This window comes from Gambusia affinis, linkage group LG22 (genome assembly GCF_019740435.1).
Source record: "Gambusia affinis linkage group LG22, SWU_Gaff_1.0, whole genome shotgun sequence".
Classification (NCBI taxonomy): Eukaryota; Metazoa; Chordata; class Actinopteri; order Cyprinodontiformes; family Poeciliidae; genus Gambusia; species Gambusia affinis.
The window spans coordinates 11,358,275-11,384,430 of NC_057889.1; the positions used below are offsets into that span (position 1 = coordinate 11,358,275).

At 37.2% G+C, this 26,156-nt stretch overlaps 1 protein-coding gene across 3 annotated transcripts; it reads left to right on the forward strand.

Annotated features, from left to right (window-relative positions):
- The first annotated feature begins 226 nt into the window (after window positions 1-226).
- LOC122825494 (potassium channel subfamily K member 2-like) lies at window positions 227-26,156 on the forward strand. 3 transcript variants are annotated; one of them, XM_044106925.1, is made up of 6 exons: window positions 227-557; window positions 3,245-3,562; window positions 16,345-16,505; window positions 18,291-18,501; window positions 21,709-21,851; window positions 25,694-26,156. In XM_044106925.1, coding segments are annotated over exons 1-6 (1,191 nt in total). In that variant the 5' UTR covers window positions 227-556; the 3' UTR covers window positions 26,051-26,156. The 3 variants fall into 3 exon arrangements, with proteins under 3 accessions (XP_043962860.1, XP_043962861.1, XP_043962859.1); XM_044106926.1 differs by lacking the exon at window positions 227-557 and adding an exon at window positions 11,129-11,246 and having other exon boundaries at window positions 2,727-3,558; XM_044106924.1 differs by lacking the exon at window positions 227-557 and having other exon boundaries at window positions 2,727-3,562.

A 26,156-nucleotide genomic window follows, 5' to 3' on the forward strand; every position in this document is an offset into this window, starting at 1 on the left:
TTAAGGGGCATGAATACTTTTGCAAACCACCTCAAACTTTCAAGAAAATAATCATGATCATTCGTTGCGCTCTGAATGGTGACATTTAGAAATTTTCCATAAGGTGTTTCAGCGCTAGAAACCTTAGAGGTTTCTCTCTCCCTCTCTCTTCCGCTCTCTCTATCTCTCTATTCCTCTCTCACACACACTTTCTTTCCCAGAGCACTGCAGCGCACCCGTCGTTATTTTACTCTGAACAAAGTGTTTGCTCTCACGCCAACAAACCGCGCTTCCCTCAAACACCTGGATGTGCACCGTGGATAGGAGCCTCTCCCCCCAGCTCCTTTTACGCCCAGTCTTAGCTCGCGTTTGTGCCGACAGACGTGATGCGCTGGATGTATTTTCTCCGGAGATTGTGAAGCAGGGAGCAGATCAGCACTCCGAAGCCATGTGGACAGCGGACACGTCCTCTGGAGCGAACACGGGAGGCAAAGGCAGACTTTAGGCAAAGAGCGGTGCTGCGCTTTTCTGGAAAATAACGCCTTCTAGGAAACCGACAGAGACGAGATGGTAGAGAAGTAAGTAGCCTACGTTGACACCAAGGTGATTATAAATTGTCTGCGTGAATAATGAATGATAACAGTTAATTTATGCCATTTTTGTGTATTTTATCTCTGTTTTCTGAGATGCTTTTTATTGTCAAACGTTGTTCCATAAAAAATATGTTTTTTTAAACCATCTGAATCGTGACAACAGTGCTTACCTTAGTCATGTAACTTATAAAATAAGAATGCTAGCGAAAGCTTAGGAGGTATGAAGTGAGTACTACTCTGTAGAAGCAGTTTCCTTTAAAAAAAAAAAAAAAAAAAAGGCCAGCACGACCTCTTGGGGGGTGTTGTGTAATCACCTAAGAGTAGCAAACGTTTGAGAAACATCATTGTGACAAATATTGTTAAATATTTAATGATTTTTTTGTTGTTGTTGTAGCTCATGCTCCAAGCACAGAAATACTAAAAAAAATGAATGTAGCCATGCAGAGAAAGTGCTGTATGTGCAACATTAAAATATAATAGCCTAGTGTCAGGCAGGCTGAGTTTATTCCACAAAGATTTCCTGTGTGTTTGATTTTTATACAAGGACACAAAAACATGTAAATGTGAGGCTCCTGATTGCTACAGATCACTGGGAGCTGAACAAGAGGTGCAGATCCAGTAATTCTAATGGTACAACCATAAAAATTGACACCTCATAAATTGCTCAGTAAAGAGAAACAGCCGGCTATCTGTAGAAATCTCACGTTTCGTTTGGGGTTTTGCAAAGTCTCCCCGCTAAAAACTTCCAAGAATTCCCTAAAAACCAACAACAGTATGGCACCAGTACAGCTCTGGTGAACCAATGCAAAAACACAGCACACATACTGGACAAGTCAAGGAAGCAATTGCCACTTGCCACCTTCTGACTCTTCTGTATTAAGATTATATTTTGGACACAGTAACTGCAGTGAACTATGGTCAAGTGGGGAGAGAAATAAAATATTGTATTATCAGGAGGATAGATATGTCAAACAATGTTGTACTACTCCAAAGATCTGAGCCAGAGGAACCAGGTCGATGCTTAATAAACCTTCTCCTATATGGAGCCTTGGGGAACTCCATATAGGAGCTTTGTTTGACCTGATTTAAAAATGACCAAAAAGCAGCCCCAGTTTGCCAAATAAGGCCTTAGTACTGTTTAGCACACTACAATCTCAGGTACAGGAATGCCGATCAGGAAGGATTGGAAAGGAGCTAAATGCAAGGCAAACCTGTAAGAATACATTCTAGAGGCTGGCAAGGAGAAGGGGCTGGAGTGGGCAAGTCTTAACTAGCAAAGTCATGTGTTAGAGAGGCGCAGTCAAAGTTCGGTCCTCTTTTAAAGGCTGATGTCAAACAAAACAAACTTCATCCAAGCTTCAACCAAACCTGCAGCAACAAAAGCAAAAAAAATAAAAAATGATAGAAAAGAAACGTGCCTGTAAAGTAAAAGGTTAATGGAAGCTGTATTAATTTAGAGAATTTTATTTGTAAAATATTTCAAAACCAATTGTCGTTTTGCTTCTACTTCACATTCACGTGCCGCACATAATATCCCAAAAAACATGTGCTCTAAATAGAAATGTTGTAGAATTCATTTCATAGCCTGCATGTGCTAGTCTTTTGAATTAGTGCCATGAGTTTTTGTTTGTTAAAGTCTTGATTCAAATGTGAAAAATATGTCAGATAGTTAGATCATTGAGACAGAAGCTTGAATAATAATCAACAACTAATGGGGACTGCCGACTTCACCTGGATGCACTGGTGAAAGCTTTAATTATGTATTTATTAGTAAGACATTCAGACATGTGCAGCTTGAGTTAGTAATAAAATAATTAGTGTATTGCTGTGTAAGGCTGAGAGTTAATGCAGTAAATGTTGGTTAAAGAAAAGCTTGTGGATGCTGAGCAGCTTCTCTAACTCATGCGCCTTCTTAAAAGTTGACAAAAATTTAATTGAAAAATAAATATTCTCTTCATTATTCCCTCTATTAAATCTCCATGGATAGGCAAAGGCTTTTTCCTCATAAAAAACAGCAGAAGTTTTATTCTTCACATTAAAAAACAATATTTTCTTCACAGAAAACTTGTTCTTCCCCTAAAGAAACATAGTAAAAATGTTTGTGGGTAGAAGGTGAAAGAAATTCTAGTGAAAAATGCAGCATAGTTACTATTTTATACAACCTGTCTACAGAGCCTCATGTTTTTTGCATGGCTGTACAAGCTGGTTGTGCTGCACATGCACTTCTCCTCAAAAAGCAATTTTTTCTGTTGCCCTGAGAAAGTTGGAGAAACACAATGAAAATATTGCTAAAAAAGTGTAAAGTCCTTGACTAAGAGAAAATAAGAGTTACTTGAACAGCTTCAGGAGCATTAGCTCTTTGTCACAATCTATTGCAAAATTGAAGGAATAAAAATAGTAAGAAAGAGGAAATCAAAGAAGTACAATGAAATGAAAACAGTGAAGCAATCAGTCATCTTCTTACTGGTGAAGTTTTAATATTAAAATTTCAAACAGTTGGCCTGCAGTGGCAATAATCCAACAAAATATTTAATTAGCTTTTGATACAAAGTCAAATGCATTACGTATCACCACATAATTTGTTAGCTAAGCTCTTTTTAACAGAAGCATGTATAATTTTTAGCTCTTTTAGTGTGGAACACCTCAGATAATGATCATCTCCATGCTTCCAGTGGCCGCACCTGACCTCCTTGACCCAAAGGCTGCCGTCCACAATTCCAAGCCTCGCCTGTCCTTCTCCACAAAACCAGTGGTGCTGAACACTCCCGAGGATGAGTGCGACACCCGGACCACAGTCATGAGGTGGAAAACTGTTTCGGCCATTTTCTTCCTGGTGGTGCTGTACCTCATCATTGGGGCAACAGTGTTCCAGGCTCTGGAGCAGCCTCACGAAAGCTACCAGAAATCGGTCATTCTGAAAGAGAAACTGGAGTTCTTGGCCTTGCACAGCTGCATAAATTCAACGGAGCTGGAGGATCTTGTCAAGGCAGGTGTAATATATTTTTTTCTGCTGACTTATAGTGACTGACAAAATGAACTTTCTTTTGAAATGTGCATTGCGTCACAGGTTTATTCCCATGTTTTGTGTTTTCCATGGCAAACTGTTGCTAAAAAGGTGAATGGTTTATTGAAACACTGGTTATACGAAGTTTTATCAGAGCACATGCAGTATATATTTTGTTTTGCCACAGAAACAACAATTACCACAGCTGGAGGTTGGTCGTGGAATGAATCACCTTGTATACTAAAAAATAAACCTCCAAGAAGGTTGTTTGGTTGTTTCTCACTGTCTGAATGTGGTTTGTTTCCTGTTTACGGAATTTTGCTTATTTTAGATACTTTGTGGAATAACATATGATAAATGTTTAAACTTCCTGCAGTTTGTTGTGGTAATTTAAATAGTTGTTGGGCATGATTAACGTGAATCTAATCGATCAGATTCTGCTGTTAGTATTTTTTTATAATTGATAGAAATTTTAGTCAGTGACGGAATCAGTAAAGCACTTGAGCACGATTTGTAATGTGATCAAGTGGCGCAATTTCTGCTTTAATTTTGTGGAAGCTAAAATGTTGTGGCTTTGCTATTAAGATGTGGTTCATGAAGACTTACAAATTCATGTACAGATACAATCAGAATGTCTTAGTGCAAGTAAACTGGCAGTCATCTACATCATGCAGCTATAATGGGACAAAAAAAAAGTATTTCTACTGTCATCACAGTCGTCGCATTCTAGATGATATGTATTTTTCTTCACATGCCTCAGCTCACCAATCTGAATGCTGGGTGAATAGTCAAAGTAAAAAAAATAGAAACCTTCTGGATTAAGACCATGAAGTTTGAAGTGCAGTCCTGCTGGCAGGTGCCCTCCTTGGTTAGGGAAAACACTGCATAGGCTCCTTGATAGCGAAATGTGTTAAAACCAATAGCAGTCACAAGAGCTAACTTACATAGTGAGCATATTGACAGCTATGCCCTGTCAAAATGCATAGATGTACAATGGCAAGGTGACAAAACAATTTCTCAGCTACAGTGATATGTTTGTTGTCCAGAGTTTTAAAATCATTCACAAAGCTGATTTTTATTTTTTTTTTTTTACTTTTTGAATCTCTTTAGAGTTTAGTTTGAGATGTTTTGCTTCACCTAGTAGCTATCTGGGTGAACTCATAATCTGCTATGATGGTCCTTCATCATAAGAACTGCAACATTTGAACGTAGGAAAAGGACTGCTTTCATTTTCTGTCTCAAAATAGTTTTACAGGCATTGAATTGCAACATATAATTTGTAGAATAAATGCAGTTTGTGTTCAAGTCAACTGAACAGGTGTACCTAGCAAAGTCGCCAGTGAGTTTAGGCCACAAGGTGACAGAAATCAAGAATCGAATGCAAGTTCCTTGAACCACTATGATTACATTTAGTTTTTTTAATCCATAAAAAATATCTTTTAACAATCAAAGCTTGGAAATGACTGTTTTCTACCTTAAATCTGCTTGATACAAGAAGATGTCAATGTAACCTGCTACATTAAATGTAGGGAAAGTCTAACCTTTTCCAGACTCATGAAAAAGGTGAAGGTGAAAGATGAACATCTTCATCTTTAAGATGTTCATTTAAAGATTAACATCTTTTTAAATGTTCATGCTTGAACATTTAAAGAGATGTTCAAGCATGAAATGCTGTGTATTTTTTTAGTGATGTTTTCAGTTTGAATGCATCATCTCAAATGCAAAGTTTATTTACCTTTTATCTAAAGAAGATGCAAATATGAGCCAATTTGAAGCCCTAACTATAATAACATAGCATTAACATTATATGCTGTAAAGTTCAGGTACAAAAATTGTCATAATGAAGATTTTTTTCCCTTACCAGTAATCTTGTGATGATTGTTAAACACATTAAACCAAGATTGAAAATAATGCAACTGAACTCTGCTGACACTGTATTACTCAACACATGAACATTTACTACGCTGAGCCAATCTAGTTAAATGATCCTGTTTTTAATTAAGAGGACTTGATGAAAAGTCATAATTTTATAGGTTAGTTTTTCTCGAAAGATTCAATTTTGTCCTTGAAAGTGGTTTTTTATGTTTTACATTTTTCAAGATTTCTACATAATTTAGACTGAAAATAATAGATAAAAAGATAGCCTAGTTTAAAAAAATGAGAAAATTCACAATAAATGGTAGTTTTGTTGTTGTTGTTGAAACAAAGGGTGTTTTCTTAGAATCCACTAAGTGGCAGTTTCAGTTTCTATCAATGTTAAAACAGTTTTGTTTAACTGGCATGGAGACAATCAGGTGTGTTTAGAAGCAGGAAGTTAAATATTATTTAAAAGGATGAGGACAGGTATCTAAGCAGGAGTAAATGAGATTTCTAAGTTCGTGGAAAGATTTCATGAGGCTGGAAAAGGTTAGACTTTCCCTTCTAAAGAGTTTGGATTCCATTAACATACAGAGTAAAGATTAATGTTTATGAATTCACCACATTGAACAACAGTAATCTGCACGGCAGGGCTGCAGGGAGACAAATACTGCATTATACAAAGAACACTGCTGCATCTGCAGATGATCTGGTAAACAGTCAACATAACACACAGGATTGGTTTTCCATTCTTGGAGAGACACTAAAATCTCCAAGAATCTACAATAGCTCCATTGTAGCTACATTGTAGCTCACACTAATGTTTCAATTTGTCATGAAATAAACTCTTTTAAAACAAGTTGAATGTTAGTAAGTGGCATCATGTATCTATTTAGGCAATCTGGTCTCATCCGCTTCATGCCTGTTTGTCTCTTCGCTGTTGTCTGTGCTTTATTTCTTAAAGTGTCTGGATTCCCAAGAAAAGCTGCTCCATGTTTTTTCTTCTGTTTTCATATGAAAAACAAAACATTTCACGTTGTACCTGAAAAGCAGCTCATTAACATCATTTAATTGCAGTCACCTTGAAAAGATCTGCAACGTTTATATTGAGCTTAAAGAAAGTCTATAAGGAGCTTTGTAGGGATGCTGAAAATCTTTCACTGACATGAATTTTGGTCATTGTCTGTGCTGAGATTCTGACAGTGTCATACTATTATCGATTAAATTGTCAAGTTGAGAAGGAATTTGACCTAAATTCAGACTGACCTTATTAATTATCAATAAATTATTACATTTCAATGAGATCCTAGATGGTGTTATAATTTTACTTTACATTTGAACTACAGCTTGAAATTTTTTATGTGCAATTTGGAGGTGTGAACACTTCCAAATGTGTGAAGACGTCCTAGCAATAAGAACAATCTGATGGGGAATAATGAAAACCACAAAATATACCAAATATGATACCTGATTAGCAGCACTGAGAGGGATTCAAGCACATGAAGCAACAGGATAATCAATCAGAATCCTACAACGATACAGAAACAAGAGAATCAAACCACAAGTTGAATAAAAAATCAAACTAACACAAATCAAACTCAAAGCCTCTCATGTCTCAGAACCAAGAAGTTGAATAAAACATCAAACTAACACAAATCAAACTCAAAGCCTCTCATGTCTCAGAACCAAGAGAACATTAGAAATTGCAGAATATTTCTGTATATAAAGTGTAGTTCTTTTCTACTTTTCAACTCTGATCTCAAGATCAAGAATTATTTTGTGTTATTTTGAATTCTACACCATACATTCTTTGACATTCGCTCAAGCCCAACTGAACATTGGCTTTCAATTACTAAAAACTTTTCACTTTTGAAGCTCAAAGCATAGCGAGATACATACATTTGATCAAAAAAACATATCTATCTTTTAAGATCAGGTATTTAGACTTTTCTTAATAGTCTCCCTGTTTAACACAGCTGTTCCCCATGAAAAAAATTATTGTTTTCAAATTTGGTTAAATCTAGCCTTTATTATTTTCAGGTTGTCAAGTCTAATTGTGTTGTTTTAAATTAGTATTTTCGATTGGTCATTAAATTCCATATGAAAACTTTGTCGTGTAATACAGATAACATATTCTAGGACAGACCACCTCTGTTAATTATGGTTCAAAATCAGTACTTTTTTATGTTGGAAGCACGTTTTCTTTTCATACTGTCAGGCTAATTGCAAGACAGCTTTTCACTTTCAATCAAAGATTACTCTGATCCTTTTGTTGTTTCACAAGAATGTTACAGCATTCGTCAGCTCTGCCTATCATCTATTAGTGAGCAGGTCAGTGACTGAGTTAAGCAACCTTTCAAGCAACTACTTTTCCTCTGATGATTTATTGATGCACGGTTTCAACCCAGGTGCCATTTATTCACTCTTTTACTTTGCACAAACACAACTTTTTTCAAAAGCTAGTCAGCAGAGGATGAAGGAGAAGTGTGCTCTCAAAGGGAGTAATTAAAAAGGTAAGCTATATCAAAAAAGAGGCTTTGACGATTCAGATTCTCTCAATTGTTTGGTTTAGCTCGCCGACAGCCTGCTTGACGTCCACATAATTTTGCCTTATTATGGGCAGCTTTGTGTGCAAATGGCAGAGCAGGGAAGAAATGATAAGCTCACTTGGTGCTAAACAAAAGGGAATGACTGAGCCTTCCCTCGCCAAAGGATTTCTTTGGAGGAACAATGGATGCGATGTTTTATCTTTTAACCTCATTTACGTTTGTTTTTAGGCTTTGAACAGCTGAGAACATTCATGGCACATAATTTCCATTCTCTTAATCAGAAGAACAATACATGGACAAAATAAGCATAGATGCTTAATTTTTTTTTGCATTCGTAGACTAAAACGACTTGTATCATGATGGCTCTCAGTTTCTTTCTGGTCTGTTCAGATTTATCAAACTTAGAGTTCAAAATTTAAAATGATGCCTGAGGCCATGGTTCCTAAACAAACTAATGTTCCCCAAAGGTCTCAGATCCTACCTCAAAAGTCACTCATTGATGAATTATATATAAACTGAACTATAAATGCTGATCTGCACCTTCTTCAGGTACACCAGTTCAATTGGAGGTCAATGCAATTGGAGGTCATTTAGCAGAAATCATAGGAACTAAGAGGTCTAAATGCAATGAAGAGGTCTTGGTCAAAATTAAAGAAAGCACCAGAATGAGGGAGGTAGAGGATTTAAGGTACTTTCGATGTGGCATGATTGTTGGTGCCACACCGCTAAACTGCTGAAATTTTTTTGCACAACTTTTCTCTAATTTACAGAGAAAAATCTGTAAATAAAAAAAAAAAGACAAAAACACATTGAATCTTGAAGCCTATGGGCCACTGCAGCAGAAAACCACATTGGATTCCACTCCAGAACTCAGCTATGTTTAGAAAACTCAGGCAACAATTTACAGTTTCAGTAACATATTTTGAAAATGTCAGATGAGTTTCTATCTAACAGCATTCAGACAGGAAGGTCAGATGTTTCCCTAAAGTATAGAGCGTTGTTGCTGACTGTGTCCATCCTTGTATGTGCACCTCTTCTAATGGACACTTCCAGCAAGAAAACGCACAATCACATAAAGCTCAAATCATCTGCAATTGAATTGGCAATGAGTTAATTCAGCAGATCCCAGTCCAACACATCACCTTTGAGTTATGATGGTGTTAGAGATTTCCATCCAGGATGTGAAGCTGACAAATCTGCTGCAAGTTTGAAATGCTGCCATGTGAACATGGAACAAAATCTCAGAGAAATCTTTCAGACATGTTCCTCTGTGCAAAAAAAAAAAAAATCAAGATTTTTCTGAAGCCAGAAGGGAGTCCGACCTTTTTACTAGCAAGGTGTACCTTTTGAAGTGGCTGGTAAGTGCAACGTTATACAGCCAGAGTAATTTTGGTCTAGCTGTCTGTCTTCCCTCTGACTGATTTCTGAACTGTAAAAGAGCTTTTTCTCATTTGCTGTCTTTTTAATTCCACTTTAATACTCTCATCTTCAATGTCTTATGCAGAGGCAGCTTCCCTGTTGTGAATGAAAGAAGGCTCCGTGTAACTAATGATGATGAATAATTATAAACACTGTACACCCTGTTACATTTTAGTGACCCTAAATATTGTGTATGAACATCATTAATGGAAAATTACTGTTCTATTCCAGGAGGTCAATTCATATTAAATTCAGTTAATGGAGATTATTCCATCTGCTGCTCCCTCCTGATCAAAGGCGCAAAGGAGATTTAATATTTTACAGGCTTTGAGTTTTTTTTTTTTAAAGCCTCATAAACAGGATATAAATATTTTAAAATGTTCTCCCACAATTATAAGCATTAGAGTCAAAGGTCTGACAGCAGCTCTCCTGACATCTCAAAGCTTTTAGTTTTTTTCTGTCTCAGTGATTCTGTAAAGATCATAAGACCCAGCTGAGTCAACCTTTTGTCTTAAATGTACTGTACTGTTTCAACCCAAACACAGGGTCAGTTGTAAATAACAAAAGGTGAGCCCAAGTCCATCCAGCTCTTAAAATAATTACTAGTAAAGCATGTCTTTATGTTATGCAATAATGTTAAAGACAAAGATTATTAAAGATTAAAATAAGAAGCACAGAAATTCAAGTGCTATATTCCTGTTATTTTTGTTTAAACAGAAAGATCTGAGCCTGAAAAATACAATAAAATCAGATCATGATATGTGTGATATTGAGTTCACATTCGAAAACATTAAAGGATTGTTGATTAGGGCAAGACTCAAAAAGTACTATTAAATGTTGGCATTAAATTAGGACTTAGAGTAAATATTATACTTTTAAATTCTTAACCTAAGGTAATGTGCTGTTGTTGGTCAAAAGTATTTATTGGTATGTATTTATTGAGAAAACTTAACTTGAACTTTCCTCTCAAAGACCTGAGTCATGGTTTAGATGTAGGAAAAATGACTCATGAATATCTCTTATTCAAATTTCAGCGTTTTGAGGAAAATTTGTTCTTTAAAACTAAGTTAGATGAAGCAAACAGATTAGAGAAATATAAAGGAAACTGTATTTTTAAGGATTTGTCTGAGGTTTATTTAAACTGCGAGAGAGCAAGAGGGGTCAAAACTGTCAGCAGAAATGAAAACAGCTAAACTGAGTTCATCTTACCTTGTTTAGCATTCATGCATTTAACAGCAGGGTGCAGGAAGTCACCAATTCACACAGAGTTAAGATGTTCAGTCTTTCACTCAAACACAATAGACAAAGCATGGATTTTAGAGTGAGGAAGCTCTTTGCATTTTAGTGTTCACATTAGAGACCACATGTTGATTAAAGGCTTTTTAAAAGGTAAAGTGGGTGTGAAACTTGGCTTTGGAAAACACGAAAATGTAAATAAGAATTCATCAAAACTGAGAACATTTATTGCTTTCTTGAGTTTTACTCCCAACAGTCTTGACAGGTTCTTTGTGAATAGGATTGCAACTTAAAAAGAAAATCTTCAAAAGGTGACAGATGCTATTATCTTTTCTCCACTCTTAATTGGCTTCGTTGGATGTTTACCTCAGCTGTCATTTATTGCACCACTAATGTTGTATTCTTCTTCTGGGCTTCTGAACTTGTATTGTGTTAAACTCCCATCGAGAGCCACCATCTTTACGTTGAAAGTGCTCTCCTTTTGTCTCCAGCAAGTGGTTTCGGCAGTTCGTGCTGGAGTGAATCCATCAGGAAATTTGTCCAATCAGACGAGCCTGTGGGACCTCAGTTCCTCCTTCTTCTTTGCCGGGACTGTTATCACCACAATCGGTAGGAAGAATGGTTTCTTTATAAAGAGAAAATAGCATCTGTTCTTTTCTGAGTCCTGAAAATTTAAAAAAAAAATCAAATAAACATACGTTCCCCTTTTAGAGAGTAGAAGCAATGGCAGAATAACTGTGTAATTTCAAGGACCATTTTGGCATGAAATTGCACCTGCACACAAATTATAGTCACATCAGCTCCTGTCCAAGACTGCACAATGACTGCACTCCAGCAACAGTTGCAAAAAACTCATTTCCTCTACAAGATTGCGCTTTGATTTGCTCTTTCACTTCCACCCCAGACTGAATGGAACCTATTTAACATCAGTAAGACAACGAAAACAATATATTCAACATAAGTGACAGATGAATGACAGAGCCACAAGAACATCAAACGTCTCTTTCAATCTAGCCTGAGTTTGGTCATTCATTTATCCAACTGAGATTTCCACTAAGTTGCTCTTTGGCAGGTCTAAAATGTTATCAGTTCTTGCAACAGAGCTAATATCCTGTTCATTCACAGCAACAGAAGTTAAATGCAGGACTCAAATTATAATTATAGCACATTACCCTTTATCTGAATGCCACAGGCTGAAAGTCCACCATGCTTCCCATCTTTTTTTTACACAATTTGTCCCCTCTTTGTGTCATCTGCAGCTGTAAGAGCTTACTAATCAGAAAAAAAGTAACAGCTCACACAAGCACCCTTCTTACAGACTCTTGCACATACACACCCACACACACACATGCATTCTGACAGCTCTTCTGGCTTTTCCAATTGGACCTTGACAGATCACTGTGTCTGTTCAGTGGGTTGTTGGGCTCCATTTCACATCTCCAGCACCCTGTCAAAGCTCAGTCTCTAATGAGGAAATTAAATGCACTAAAGTGTAATGAACTGATTTGGCTATCAGCTTGGAATAAGAGTGTGCTTGTATTTTCACATGAATGGCCACAATGTGTAGGCAGAGCATGCTCTCGATGAGCACTGTAGTATCAAACTATACAGCCCACATGCAGCCCATACTCTCACCAGACTCATTTCCAATTTTCCAGTGTGTGTTGCACAATGGAGAAGTCATGTTTCTTTGTTGAAACCAGTCACAACAGGATTACACACATTCACAGGCTTCTACCTCATCTGCTTGGTGGGCACCTGCAGCTCATTAAATATAGGCTTTGTCAGCGATCATTACTGAGATACACATTTTCACATAAAAAACTGAATTGCTATAAATGTATATTTTGATCTTTGCAAAGGCCACAGCGCATCAAAAGTATGCACAGGCAACCCCCATTTCACATTTTGCATTTATGTTATGGTTTAACACAAAGTTATGCATAATGTGCAAGAGAAAGTAAAATGGTTTTTCAAAAACGTCTGAGAAGAGTAGCATGCATATAGTCAGCCTCCTTCTGTCCTGACAGCCACAAATTAAGATGTGCAGGTTTAGTTAGGATACAATACCCTAAGCTTTAAACATATAGTGAAATAATGAAGAACTGTGCAATCCATTGTATATAAATGAAAAGAGTATTGTACAATTGCAATACCACAAAGACGTGGCCACCACCTAAAATGGCAGGAAAGGTCAGCTTTAATCAGAGAAGTGTCCAAAAATCTGGAGAATCTAAAGAAATCCACAGCTCAGATGAAACAATCTGTTGACTGGACAACCATTGGCTGTGCCCTTTAGAAAAGAGTGATAGGAAGAAAGCTAATGGTAAAAGAAAATGATAAACACTAATTCTCTTTGTGCTGGTGTTTTACATAAACTACCAATAAAATGCATTGTTTGTGCTTGTAACGTGACAAGTTGTAAAAGAATTTCAAGCAGTGATAAACATTTTTGCAAGTCACTTTGTAGGCAAAGAGTAATTTCTGCACTGCTGTTTTTTTTTTTGTTTTTAGCTCGCTGACCCAGAGGAAAAAGCTCCATGGCTTCATTTCAAAGAACAGAGATCTGTTTGACTTTCTGTTTTTATAGAAATGTCCACATAAGGCCGAATTGCATGAATGAAGTAAGGGTTGTAGCAGTGGGCAAAAGCTTTGATTTTTCTGCAGAAACCTCCCTCCCAGGTGGTGATTTGTGTGCTTTGTCTTTGCAGCCTGTTGGTGTAAACGGCACATAATTGCTGTGCTGTCTGTGGGCAATCATAATTTTTCCTGATTGTTCCGTTGCCTTCGTGCTGTTATGTAAATAAATCAGACACAGAGGCCATCTCTGAAGCCAGTGTGTCATTTTGTCAGAGAAATCCCGGAGATGTAATTTTTGTTTTCGTTTGTTTAGATCAGCTTGAGATTATTGAACATCTGTTAAAATCTGGGGATCTCTTTGTCTTTGCAGATAATTCCCATTGAATTACCAGAACTAATGAAAATCCCCTCTCTCTTTCATCCCTACTGTAAAATCAGAAAATTAAATATGAATGAGGCATTTGTTGCTGCTCCTGTTATTTCCCTCCTCTCTCCTGGAGCTGAATATGTGATTGATCTCACTGTGTCAGATCACCTGGGATCGCTGTGTTAAATCTGTCTGACTTACAATCCATTTACTTTCCACGCTATCTGGATCAATACCAACACTCAAAGGAATCTATTATTTCTAGTTTGTAATAACAGGAATGAGCAGTTTTTACATGCTCGTCTCCCTTTGATAGCAAAATAAACCTTTTGTGGATTGCAGTAATGTAATGATTTGGTTATTATAAGCCCTAATTAAGATAAAAATCCCTTTGTGTAAAATTATTGGGATTTCCAGAAATAAAACCTAATCGGAAACAACAACAACAATAAAAAAAACACCATATCCTTCATTAAATGATTTAAATATCTCATAAAATAGTTAAATTACCTATTAGTGAAGATATCAGACTTACCTTTTTTTCTGGTCTTCCATGTTCATTATACGAGTATTTCCTCTTACCATGGACAGTCAAAACTCTTCTTGTATATGAATCACTACATGGTGACATGATTGAATGACGGATGTCGACATCAGCCTTTTTGCTGAGAAAATCATATTTATTATTAATGGAGCATCTATAGTAAGGTGTGAAACTCACCAGTGTATTCAGATGAACTAGTTCTGCTTTAATAGAAAAGGATCAAGGCAGATAAAAGTGTTGTAAAAATGTCTAATTTTTCAGACAGACAAGTGCCTGAACTAGAAAAACACCAGAAAGTTGAATTTGCCATTGCTGAACAAAAAGAGAAAATAAAGGGATGTGATAAATGTGATTTTTTTTAAAGGCTGTAATTCTATCATTCAATGGGGTGGAGATGATGGAGGATTTGACTGTGTCTGTAATTTTTTTGTGATGCAAAGAGATACACTTATATAGCTTAAGGTTTTTGTTTTTTTGAAGTCATTTTTCTGTTTCAACATTTTGTTCTTGGCAGCTCGGTTTCAGTTCACTAAATATGGGAGCGGGGTTGAACTGTATTTTGTTCTGTTTGTTTTTAAATTAGACTCGGCCGGGAGAGCTTTACAAAATCTCTGCATAGTGAATTTCTTACTTGGAACACTCCAACCAAATTTCACTGTTGCTTTCCTGTCCATGAATACCAGATTCTTGACACTAGGAATGAAAAGAAGACAATTATGAATTGAATTAGAATTTGTCCCCTCTAGTTCTGTCACGATAACAAATTATCCCAGAAGTTTTTACGATAAATCATAATGTCTTGTTTTGAGACCATTTTCAAGTAGTATAATGGTAATGGCATAATAACGCAAAAGCACAATCTGAAAGATCGAGAAAGTTTTAATTTCAATGAACATTTAATACAGGAACTGGAAGACATTTAAAATATCCAAAATAAATAAACAAGACAACAGAAACAACAAATAAAATAAATTATGAAGTCTCTGGAAACAAAATTGGCTAGTTTAGACCCAAGCACCAGACTCAAGACTGTTTTTATCTAGTTTTTGGAAGAAAAAGAGAGAAAAGAGAAAAACGATAAATTGTTCAAATGAAAATTGAGTTTGTTTTAATTTAATATGTGATTATTTGATCTATTTCTTATTACGACAGGCCTAGTCTCCTGTTTATCATTTCCCTGCTCCCCTTGAATTAATCATAGAATTACTGAGATATGATTGACAATTTCTCTCACATTAGGTGTCATTCCGGTCCAGCCCAAGACTAGAGAGTCATCAGAAGGCTCCCTGTAGCCTACATGTATGAATAAAAGAAAGTAAAATTTAGTTCATTAAGCAGCTGTTGACTAATGAAACCGACAGTGCACACTATGTGATGCCTGGAGTCAAGTTTATGCAAGGAAAAAAATCTCTGAAGCTTCTTTTTAACTTGTTACTGTAAAGCTGCACTTTATAAGCAGGTTTGAAGAGGAGAAGTCATGAACAGATCTGTACTTTTGTCTCATCTGAAAGTGCTAAAAGTCAGCAGAAGGTTCACTTTCTCTTTTCATATTCCATTCGTTTTGCTTTGAAATTGCAGGTCTGAGTATTAAATTAGAGTGAGTCAGAGGCTCTTACACACTTCTGTCTTCCACCGCTGGAATTTCATCAAGCTGATTTTTATCTGAATTTGTCTGAATTCCTAATGTGCTTCATTCAGACTTTGTGGGTCAGTTTTCCTGTCTACCAAATTTCATTAAGCTAAAACAGTAACTAATAGAGGTTATTATTATCGTTATTATTTTTATTTATTGTTTTGTTTTTTGTTTAAATCATGTGCTAGGTAACCAGCTTGTGACTGAATTGACTTTAAAATTATACAAGACGCAAATTGAACACATGCATGTTCAGCATATTCTGCTCTTTCTTTCTGTGCATGTACAGCCTCTGGAGCTCCAACATTCATATCTATGCAGTATTTTGTTCTCTAAAATATGCAAATGCATTTACAAACTTCTTGATTTTGAGCAAATCAAATTTGTTCAGCAAGAAAACAGGTCTTGTACCAAATGAATTAATGGCAGAGTAGGAGATCTGTGTAGTTTTGCTTCCATGCAGCCAATGCTGGCAGTAAGAGGTACACAGTGATTAGGCAGCAATAAACTGTGAAAATAACATGTTCTGACTTGAATTGGAATTGTTTTTGTTCATTTTCCACCCGTCTCTCCGTTTTACCAGGATTTGGGAACATCTCTCCCCACACAGAAGGAGGACGTATCTTCTGCATCCTCTACGCTCTGCTGGGCATTCCCCTGTTTGGATTCCTGTTGGCCGGTGTTGGCGACCAGTTGGGAACTATTTTTGGGAAGGGCATCGCCAAAGTCGAGAAGATGATTGTGGTGAGCAACATTGGGAATTTTCTTTTTTGCTGTATCTGTAATCTAGATATTGTTTGTCTGAGAGGATGGGAAGAGGATAAAGATTTGAAATGAGGCCTGATTTATTCAAGTGCATGCTATTCCCTGCTGTCCTCGCCCACTCTTCGACGAGAAAACTAAACCAGCCATATGAGCAGCAGTTGGAGAGGAAACCACTTCCCAGTGAGATTCTTTTATAACCCTCACCATGCTTTATACTTCATCACTCAGCTCACCACCAAAAACTACAGTGGCTTCACAGTAAATGTGTCTTTATTTAAGAAATAGGAAGCCCTTATTCTTCAACCAAACCCACAGCTCAGGAAGCAACCAACTTCCCAGATTGAGCGAGATGGTCGGTAGCGTATGGGATGTTTGACAAGCCGGTCAGACAGACAGACAAACAGATTGATTAATTGATCTTTGATAGACTTGCTGGCTGGGGGATCCCTACAACAAGCCTGTGGACAAAAACAGCAGGAGGGCAGGACATGCCACTATTCTCAGCGCTGTGAAAGGCAACGATGTCTGATAAGAACAACCTTCTGATTGCAGATATGTCACAACTGTTTCATCCCTGAGCTGGTGCTTACTGTTGTGGGGAAAATAAAGACTTTCAATTAGAAACTGGGGCCACAGCCAATTAATCTCAGGCACTACTCCAAAGTCATTTGACTGGAGATTGATGGCAGATTATACTCTCCCCAATTAAAGCCCAACATTTTACAGACATTTTCTGCACGTGCAGTTATTCAAAAAGACGATCTCAGCTTTCTGTTTTGGAGCCAAACCAGTGGCTGTGGCAATTTCTTTTAACACCCAGATACTTGACAGCAACAGGTTAATTATGTTACTGATTCATTGCATGCTCTGTCACTCCCTCTGGAGCAGGGAAGGTTGGAGGGTCATTCAGACAATAGAAACAGATGGATTACTACTGTCACTGCTGTTGGGGGATAATGCTTTACAGCAACTCAGCTTTATCAGTCCCCCTTGGAAAAATAGTAATGCTTGGTTTTCAACAAATTTTAGCATAGCACATTATCTTTAAAATTTACTGTATTCCAAATTTTTGCACAAGGCACCAAGGAGGGATCAAAAGCTCTGATCCGAGGTCTGTATGCTCTTTATGCTGTTCTTAGGTCTTACATAACTGGGGAGGAAAGGGGCATGATGCTATCAGCATGAAAGCAGCTGAAGGAAGTCATCTCAAGTGGAAATGCTACCCCAGACATCAGTTGCATGCAGAATATGTTTCAACTCGCAGCAGCTGTGAAAGAAAAGAAAGACTCCCGATTTCACATTAAATTAGAATTTTTGCCAATCAGACTTACTTCTGAGCTCATTCAAACATCTACTACCATGAAGGCAACTGAAATAACAAACTGAGACCATTGTTTTTGTAGCAGATGACAGGTATGAGGAGACATGCTGTATCTCATCCTGTTAGGAGGATTCTTCCATCTAGCAAGGAAAGCATACCGCATTAATTCTGCAGTGTTGGATTTAGGATATAGTAAAACAAAACTTTATTTCTAGAAATACTTAAACTACGTGCATGAGTAATGGTGAAGCAAATATAACCTATTAAGACAAGATTCATTTTCAAATAACTTGAAAGAACAAAAAAGTTCAATGGGTGTGGCATTTTGAAACCCTTTTCTGCTCTGGTAAAATGTTCAAACCATCAATCACCTTGCCTCTCTCTCTGGGGTGTTCGAGTGTGAAACTTCTCAATAGTTTCCGTTTTCTTATCCTTTTTATCAGAAGTGGAAAGTCAGCCAGACAAAGATCCGTGTCATCTCCACCCTGCTCTTCATCTTATTCGGGTGCCTCATCTTCGTGGCCCTGCCAGCTGTCATTTTCAAACACATCGAAGGCTGGAGCACGCTCGAGTCCATCTACTTTGTCGTCATCACCCTCACCACCATTGGCTTCGGAGACTTCGTGGCCGGAGAAAAAGGTCATCTGACCGAGGGTATGTGATTTCGTTTCGCAGCGTGTCTTTCATTTGTCTGACTGACACCTCTATTAAAGTCAGTGTATTTATAGCAAAGCTGGACAGCTTGACTCAGTGGATGGGCTAAGTAGCAATGAATCTCCCACCAGCCAGTTTTTGCGATCCTTATACTTCATCACTGACTACAAATGGCCGCTTTATGTTCAGTTCTCCCATCTGTTAAATCTAAGATTCCTTCTGAATTTGTTACTCATCCCCTAAATGGTTCTTCAAATTTCAATGTGATGAGTATAGGCTTGTTTGGATTGAGATAGCAGAGTCATCAAATCAAACTAAAAAAATAAGTGCAATAAAATGTGCTTTTATTTACAACTGTGACTCTACATCCAGGGTATGGTAAGCTCACTGTACCACATAAACAAGCAAATAGGCAAAATCCAAAGCTACGTTATCCCAAGCCACATATGGTTCAGTTTAAAATTTGTGCTTTAGGATTGCAGGAAAATTTTGTTTAGTTACATTGAGACCCAAACAATTTTTCTTTCTCCATTTACACCATTGAAAGGAAGGACAAGGTGCTGGAACAGCTGCTGGACAACGTGAAATCCTGTTTCTTGTGTCACATATTGGCTCAAAAATGCTTCGGCATCGCTGACAGTCTGCTCACAGTGTTCTACATTTACAGTAATACCTCATGTGCTGAAAACTTTGTAGTACCAAAATTAATTGAAAATTCCAAAATTCCGTTAAAAGCAATGATGTGAGCCTCATTATAAGAACGATTACATTACAAAACACTGGTATCATTGTTCTGCAAGAGATGCACCTAGAAAATGTCTCTTGATCACAATCACCCAAATTTTAACTTGATAATCCCTGACTAGTGGAAAGTTAAAAAATAGAAGACTTTTCCAGTCAGTGAAGCACCGTACTAAGTTCTAACAGCATGCAACATGACTCTTTTCCACTGTAAGACGAAGTCAGAGGAAGGATAGAAACTGTTTTAAAGGAAGTACATACCTAATGTCAATATAAGCTTTAAGCAGCTTTACTATTTTGATCCTAAATTCTGCATCTATGTCAGTGCTACTTCAATGAATAAAAGCAAAGAACATGTTGATACAGTTGAATATTTGAAAATAAATGCATTTTAGGGGATTATTTACTAGATACAAAATATTTTTTTTAAGTTCTAATAGCAGTCTAGAGTACAACAGAAATATGTCCTTCAAAAATAATTGGTTTTCGAATGCTGTTAAAGTTTTTAAAAGAGAGTTCAACAGGTTAAAAAGATGAAGAGTTGGATTTTAACTAATTAAAAGGCATTTCCACTTGAAACATTCAGTCTTGCTGTGTAAATCATCCATCTGAAACAGAGATAGGTTGGAGGTTTATATGACATTCTGAATATTTGTTTGAATAGTAATTTTTAGTTACAAGATCCTATTCATATCAAATCAGTACAAAAACCTCACCAAAAAAGGTTTGGAGGAATTGATTAATTGTACACTGCATGGACCTTTTCTCCTGATATTAAAACCTGAAGCTGGTGACTTTAATATTTTAATGAGTTTTTAGAAATCAGAGCTCAAAAATATTTTTTTCAAATGATCTCATTCAGCTCATTCTGCGTTGCAAAGTCTAAGTTGTCCTTCTGTATGTCATTAAGCCCTCTAATCAAAAGTCTACAGCAGTTTATGTCTCTTAAAATGAGCTTTTACTCTTAAATAAGACATGCTAAGATGATCATGCTATGTAATAATCAGACTTTCTTTGATGAGTTTTCAAGTACTGATGGAGTGACTTGGTTGGATTACAGCTCCTCGTAAGGTTCACCAATTTGTCGATTAGCAAAATTTACAAATATGTTCTTATATGGGACCAAGTTGATAGGGATATATTTGATAAATGAATTAGTCAATTAAAGAAATATTGTTAGCTGATACTAAAATTTACTAATATTTAAGATTGACCAGAAGAATACAAAACAGAAACAAATCGCGGAGGATTCATGGAATATCACAGAGAATAACAGAAAGAAAGAGGTGAAAGAAACAAAGTGGGGAGAACTAATGGAAGGGAGACCAGGAAATTTAAGTGGAAAATATAATAAACAGAAAGGAACACTAATCCAAAGAAATGAGTCCAAATGCACTGACAGTAATAAATGCATAAAGGGACTAATGCAACTAAAAAAACAACAAAGAAGATATGTTTATACAAACAACAAAGAAAATCAACCCAAATTATGTCCAAGATTCAAACACATCATGATAAGTATGAAGCTTTAACTACATATGGTCACGCTAATGCAGTAAGTGAACCTGGCAGGACGGAATGGGAGCCAAAACTGGAGAGGATAAAAGAGAGTCACTAGGTGTGTCTTCATTAAAGTTTGCACATACGGGCGTGTGTGTGTGCGTGTGTGTGTGTGTGCAGTAGGCAGTTAGTTCAAGTTGACCTGCTTGGCAGATAACAAGGAAGAGGCAGATGGGAAAAATCACAAACACTTAGCTGCTAGATTAAACATCCCTGAGAAGCCCTAGTGATTATCGATTAGATTACAGCACCTGCATCAGCCTGCAGTAGTTACAGTAAACTAATTAGCTTGGGAACCTCTTAGTTAAACATGCCCTGTAATGGGCACCCATATATCACTTTAAACTTCTTTTGCTCTGTAGCTTTTATGAATATGGTATTGTTGGGATTTACATACAGATGCATGTACAAGTACAGCTCAGAAAGTTCCACACTCTTCATTCATTTTTGAAGAATTCACATCCTCTGTTTTCGTTGCTTGTAGCTTATTCTAACAAACTGGCTGATGGTCGTCCTTATTAGATCTACACTGAATGGACCGATTTTTTGCCCAGTTTTCAGAAAACATTAACTTCTTTAGAAGATGTTTGAGGAATTTCATTGTTCTCAATTTTGATACTGAAAACACTCTTAAGATATTAATTTTTTTCTGTGAGAATACATTTTTAGTTTTAAAAATTAAATGTTATATGGTACCCTGTTTTATATGAGAGTTTTATACATGTTAGTCCATCATTCTCTTGCGATAAAGTTCTAATGAAGTTCTAATATCCAAGACAGATGACTTCTCTACAAGACTGACAAACCAACTCTCATTAAGTTGTCCAATTTATTTACATCAAGTAATTTAAAAGATCAAACAGAGTGCTCCACTGTATCCCACTTGTTGTGTTGATTGTCTTACAGGTGGTTCAGAGAATCTCGAGTACCTCGACTACTACAAGCCGGTGGTGTGGTTCTGGATCCTGGTGGGCTTGGCGTACTTTGCAGCAGTGCTCAGCATGATTGGAGACTGGTTCAGAGTCATCTCTAAGAAAACTAAAGAGGAGGTATGTGCTGTTGTGGCTCAAGTATAAGAAATATATCTGAAGATCAAAATGTTGCTTCTTGCTGAGGGTAGTGGCGGCTCAGGAGTCTTTGTACCTGATGAAGCTCTATAGATGTACAGACAATTTACAATTTCCTGTAAATAAGTGAAAACATAAAGATTTCATTGCTAAATAAAGTCATTTTTTTTCTTACTGTGATGTGCACATCCAGGTATGCATGAGCCTCCCAACAACTGTGTCGTATATTTCTCCAGATAATCAGTCTGTGTTTTGCTAATCAAGATAAAAGTTAAGGACTTGTAGTTGGCTGATTACCCAACTCTGAGTTTCTATAAATCCATCTGAATCAGGTTTCCCTCAAACAACAAGTTGATTCAGACTCATGCTGCACATGTGGAAGTTTAAACACTGACAAATAATCAGAGATAAAGTCAGACTGGAGCTGCAGTAAGACTCTCTCTGCTTCATTTGACTGGGAAAAATATGGAGGACAAATATTTGGAGAGCAGTTACTGATTTAGAGCAGTCGGTGGACTTCATGAGATGCTTCATATCTTGGTCTGACTAGTGATCTGCCTGCTTATATTGTCTGTAATGTCCAAAGTATCATTAATCAAATTGTTGGTTTTTGAAGTATTCATTTTTGGAAAATGTATATTATTTTTCATTAATGCGCACCTTATGTTTCCATAGTTACAAATGATGTCAGTTTGCCCATGGCAGCTTCTATTTATTTGGACTATGAATTCAGGTGATGTTCTTTATGACAAAGTATTACAGCCAGGCTACAGCGGGTTTTTTGTTTGTTTGTTTGTTTGTTTGTTTGTTTGTATAAACAATAAAAAGACTGATAGTGATCTACATAATATATGAAAAACATGATGATATCTGACAATTAAAGAATTCAATGTTATGCTGCTGTTTTGTGCTGACCTCTAAACATCTCTTCACAGTCACATCGGCAGTGTGCCTAATATGTTATGTATAGAGATATTTACAGTAAGCCTCAGACCACAGTGACCCCATTGTTTACGCCCCTAAAGCCATGAATCTGAAAGCGATGTGGATTCATCCTGTCCTTGCTCTGTGAAGTAAATACAGTCTCACACTGGACGTCTGCTGGAGCTGAGTAATAGAATACCTGGCTGTTACAGCAGGTTTATAACTCACATGAAAAAAAAAAAAAACAAGTAAATAAATAAAAGCCACACATCCGCATACACACATCTGCTCTCCTCCTGAATTCAGACTCCTGCCCATCTTATTTTCTTTGACATAAATAAGACAGAGCGGTGGCTATTTGGAAGTATGCAGCTTTTTCCATCCTTGCTGGCATATAAAGTGTACGTCTGAGGAGGCTGGGAGCTGTGCAGAGAATCCAATCATTGGGAGAGGAGGTTTTCATTGGGAGGTTGCTGGAAGGAACGAGCGTCGATGACGAGCAGGCAGAGAAAACGAGTAGACAGAAGGTGTTTTTTCTTTGTTTCCCAATGTGCAGACACATGTGCCATAAATTTCAATTCAAGTGCCTCTTCACCCCACTCTTCACCTCAAAGGCTGCTAAATAAATACGGACCCTAGAGAAGGAAGGCTGATGCAATATTAAGGTGAAACCTTTCAATAACCATGGATGCACTTGCTGTCTGTGTCTATAATACATACTGTGTGCACCTTAGACTTTTACAAATCTGTATCAGAAAACTGGCTTGTCTTATTCACTGATACGCCCTGGTCAGTAAGAGATACAGAATAATAAAACTAGATGTGATGACTGGGTGATAGTGACTGTAAAAGTCACAATCAAGGCATTCTAGGCCTTAGACATAAACCCGGTGGGCACTACCCCCAATATAAATATTGTATTATTATGAATATTGCACAACATCCCTGATAGATCTGTGCATGAATTGAATCGGATAGCAAGGAGCTGCAATTCTAAGAAAAACCTGTTTATTGCACCAGTCTCAAAAAAATCATCCTTGGATATTGATTTCTTCCTTCCTGCTTTCACAAATCTTCACATCTGCAGTCGGCCACTTTGATAAATGAACAATAAGAGAGAACAACAGCATGCAAGGTTATAAAGTTCCTCCATGTGGTTTGCTAATTGGAGCACGAGCAAGGCATGTGGGAGAGTGCTGGAGGGAAGAGCTTTTCTACAGCTGTCTGAGGAGATTAATGGACGTGCCATTTATGATCTCAGCGAACGTTTTCGTCAGCTGCGCACATTAAAGAGGCTGAAGTTATTAGACGTGGTCAGCCTGACAATCAATGCATGACTTTTGTTCTCTTAATACATTTCTGGGTTAAATGCTTCAGGGTTTTAAATGTTTCGACATGATTTCATCCATTAGCAGATAGTCCACGTTTGCTTAGATCACAGAACAACACTCTAAGAGTCTTGAATGTTAATAGTTCACTCAAAGCATCTGAGGTTTAGTCACAGCCTTAACTAGTTCAATTTACTGGGTACATTGAACTAGTTATAGCTCATTTTCTTACAGTCATATTCAATATGATGAGGCTGTTCTGTCAGATTAAAAGTTCCTTTTGAAAATATATTTGATTTTTTTTTTACCACCCACTTGTATTTTGTATTAAAACAAGATGTCTTAAGTGTACTTGGACCTTTGACTGCAGATGTAAAACAATTATATATCGTATCTGGTTTACAAAGATGGATCATTTTAAATTGCTTTGTATTGTGAACTCTGACATGCTGACAAAATGTCATTTCTGATGATCTTGGTTCTTTCACACAGTGCTCCATCCATCATGATGAAAATGCACACGTAATCAATAAATTGTGCCCAGATTGCTTGATGAAGTTGCTCTTGGAGGATGTTTTGCTGCCAGCCTTTGTTCGTGCCAGTAAACCCTCTCTCTTCAAAAGCAGTCTATTTCTTTGCATAAAGCTTTAATTTTGGCTGTATAGTACATATAGTAGCTCTCATCTTTACCAAATAAATATTTTTTCAAACCCTCATAAGTAGGATAATATTTTGGACAACATAGCATGCCTTTTTTCTGAATTATAGTCTGTCCTTAATCTTTTCTGAGACAGTGGGGAATTCTTTGGGCAGAAACCATTCTGGTGCTTCTTGGGCACTCTTAATCATCTTGAAGTTTTCTTTCCTGTAACTGAACTTCTCATTTCCACATTCTTGATGACTGAGAAAACTGTTGTTTTTAGGTGTAATGTTCTTAGCGGTTTGAATAGTTATGAGTCCATTTTGATGGAAATGACAATAAATTCAAAACTGAGTGAAGAAAAGTCTAAAACCAGGTTGTTTTTGTACCCCTGGCTTACAAAATCCTTATTTGTTTTGGTGCAACATGATGACAGACATTTTTTGTGCCTTGATTTTAGATAAAGTAAAATGCACAGTTCTGGTAAAAACAACATGGTGAAAGAGATAATGAGCTTTAGCCTTTACTGAAACAAGAGTTTGTGGCACAAACACCCACACCATGTACAAACAAAGTCACTAAAATCCAAATTCTTCCAAATTTTGATACCCAGTTTGAACATGTAGATTTTTAAATGTATCTAAGTTAAGTTGCTACCATGTATATGGCTGATTCATATTCGAATCGGTATTCAAATATTCAGTATTTAATACCGAATATTCAAATATTCGGTAGATTTGTACATGTATAACTCAGTACTTTCAATTTATAGTTGAAAGTTAAACATAAAATTGCGGCCTGTGAGTGTGTTTTGGCTGAAGTAGATGTTTGACTCGACCAGCAATGGATCTTTCCTTAGGGTTAAATCTGTTTCTAATGTGAGCAACAGAGAAAGAGCCATTTGGACATAAATCTTCATTTTGTCTCTGCAGGTCGGGGAGTTTCGTGCCCATGCTGCTGAGTGGACGGCAAATGTTTCAGCAGAGTTCAAAGAGACCCGCAGGCGACTTAGTGTCGACATCTATGATAGGTTCCAGCGGGCCGCGTCCATCAAGCGCAAGCTGTCGTCCGAGCTTGGAATTAACGCCACCATGAACCAGGAGATGACCCCTGGGAAGAGGACGCTGTCAGCCAACCTGTGCGAGGACAAAGACACGTACCCCTCCTTGACGCTTTCTCTAAGTCCCGTCCCAGGGGCTCTCACCAGGAACGGCAGCTTGTATCTGAACGGCCTCAGTCCAGATTACGCTGATCGACAGGAAATTGCCATAATCGAAAACCTCAAATGAGTATCAGTACAATGAAGGAGATTCACCGTATTGAGCATTGCAGCTGTGAGACTGAAAACAAACTCGAGGCTTCAATGATCATTGACTGATGCCAGACATTGATGAG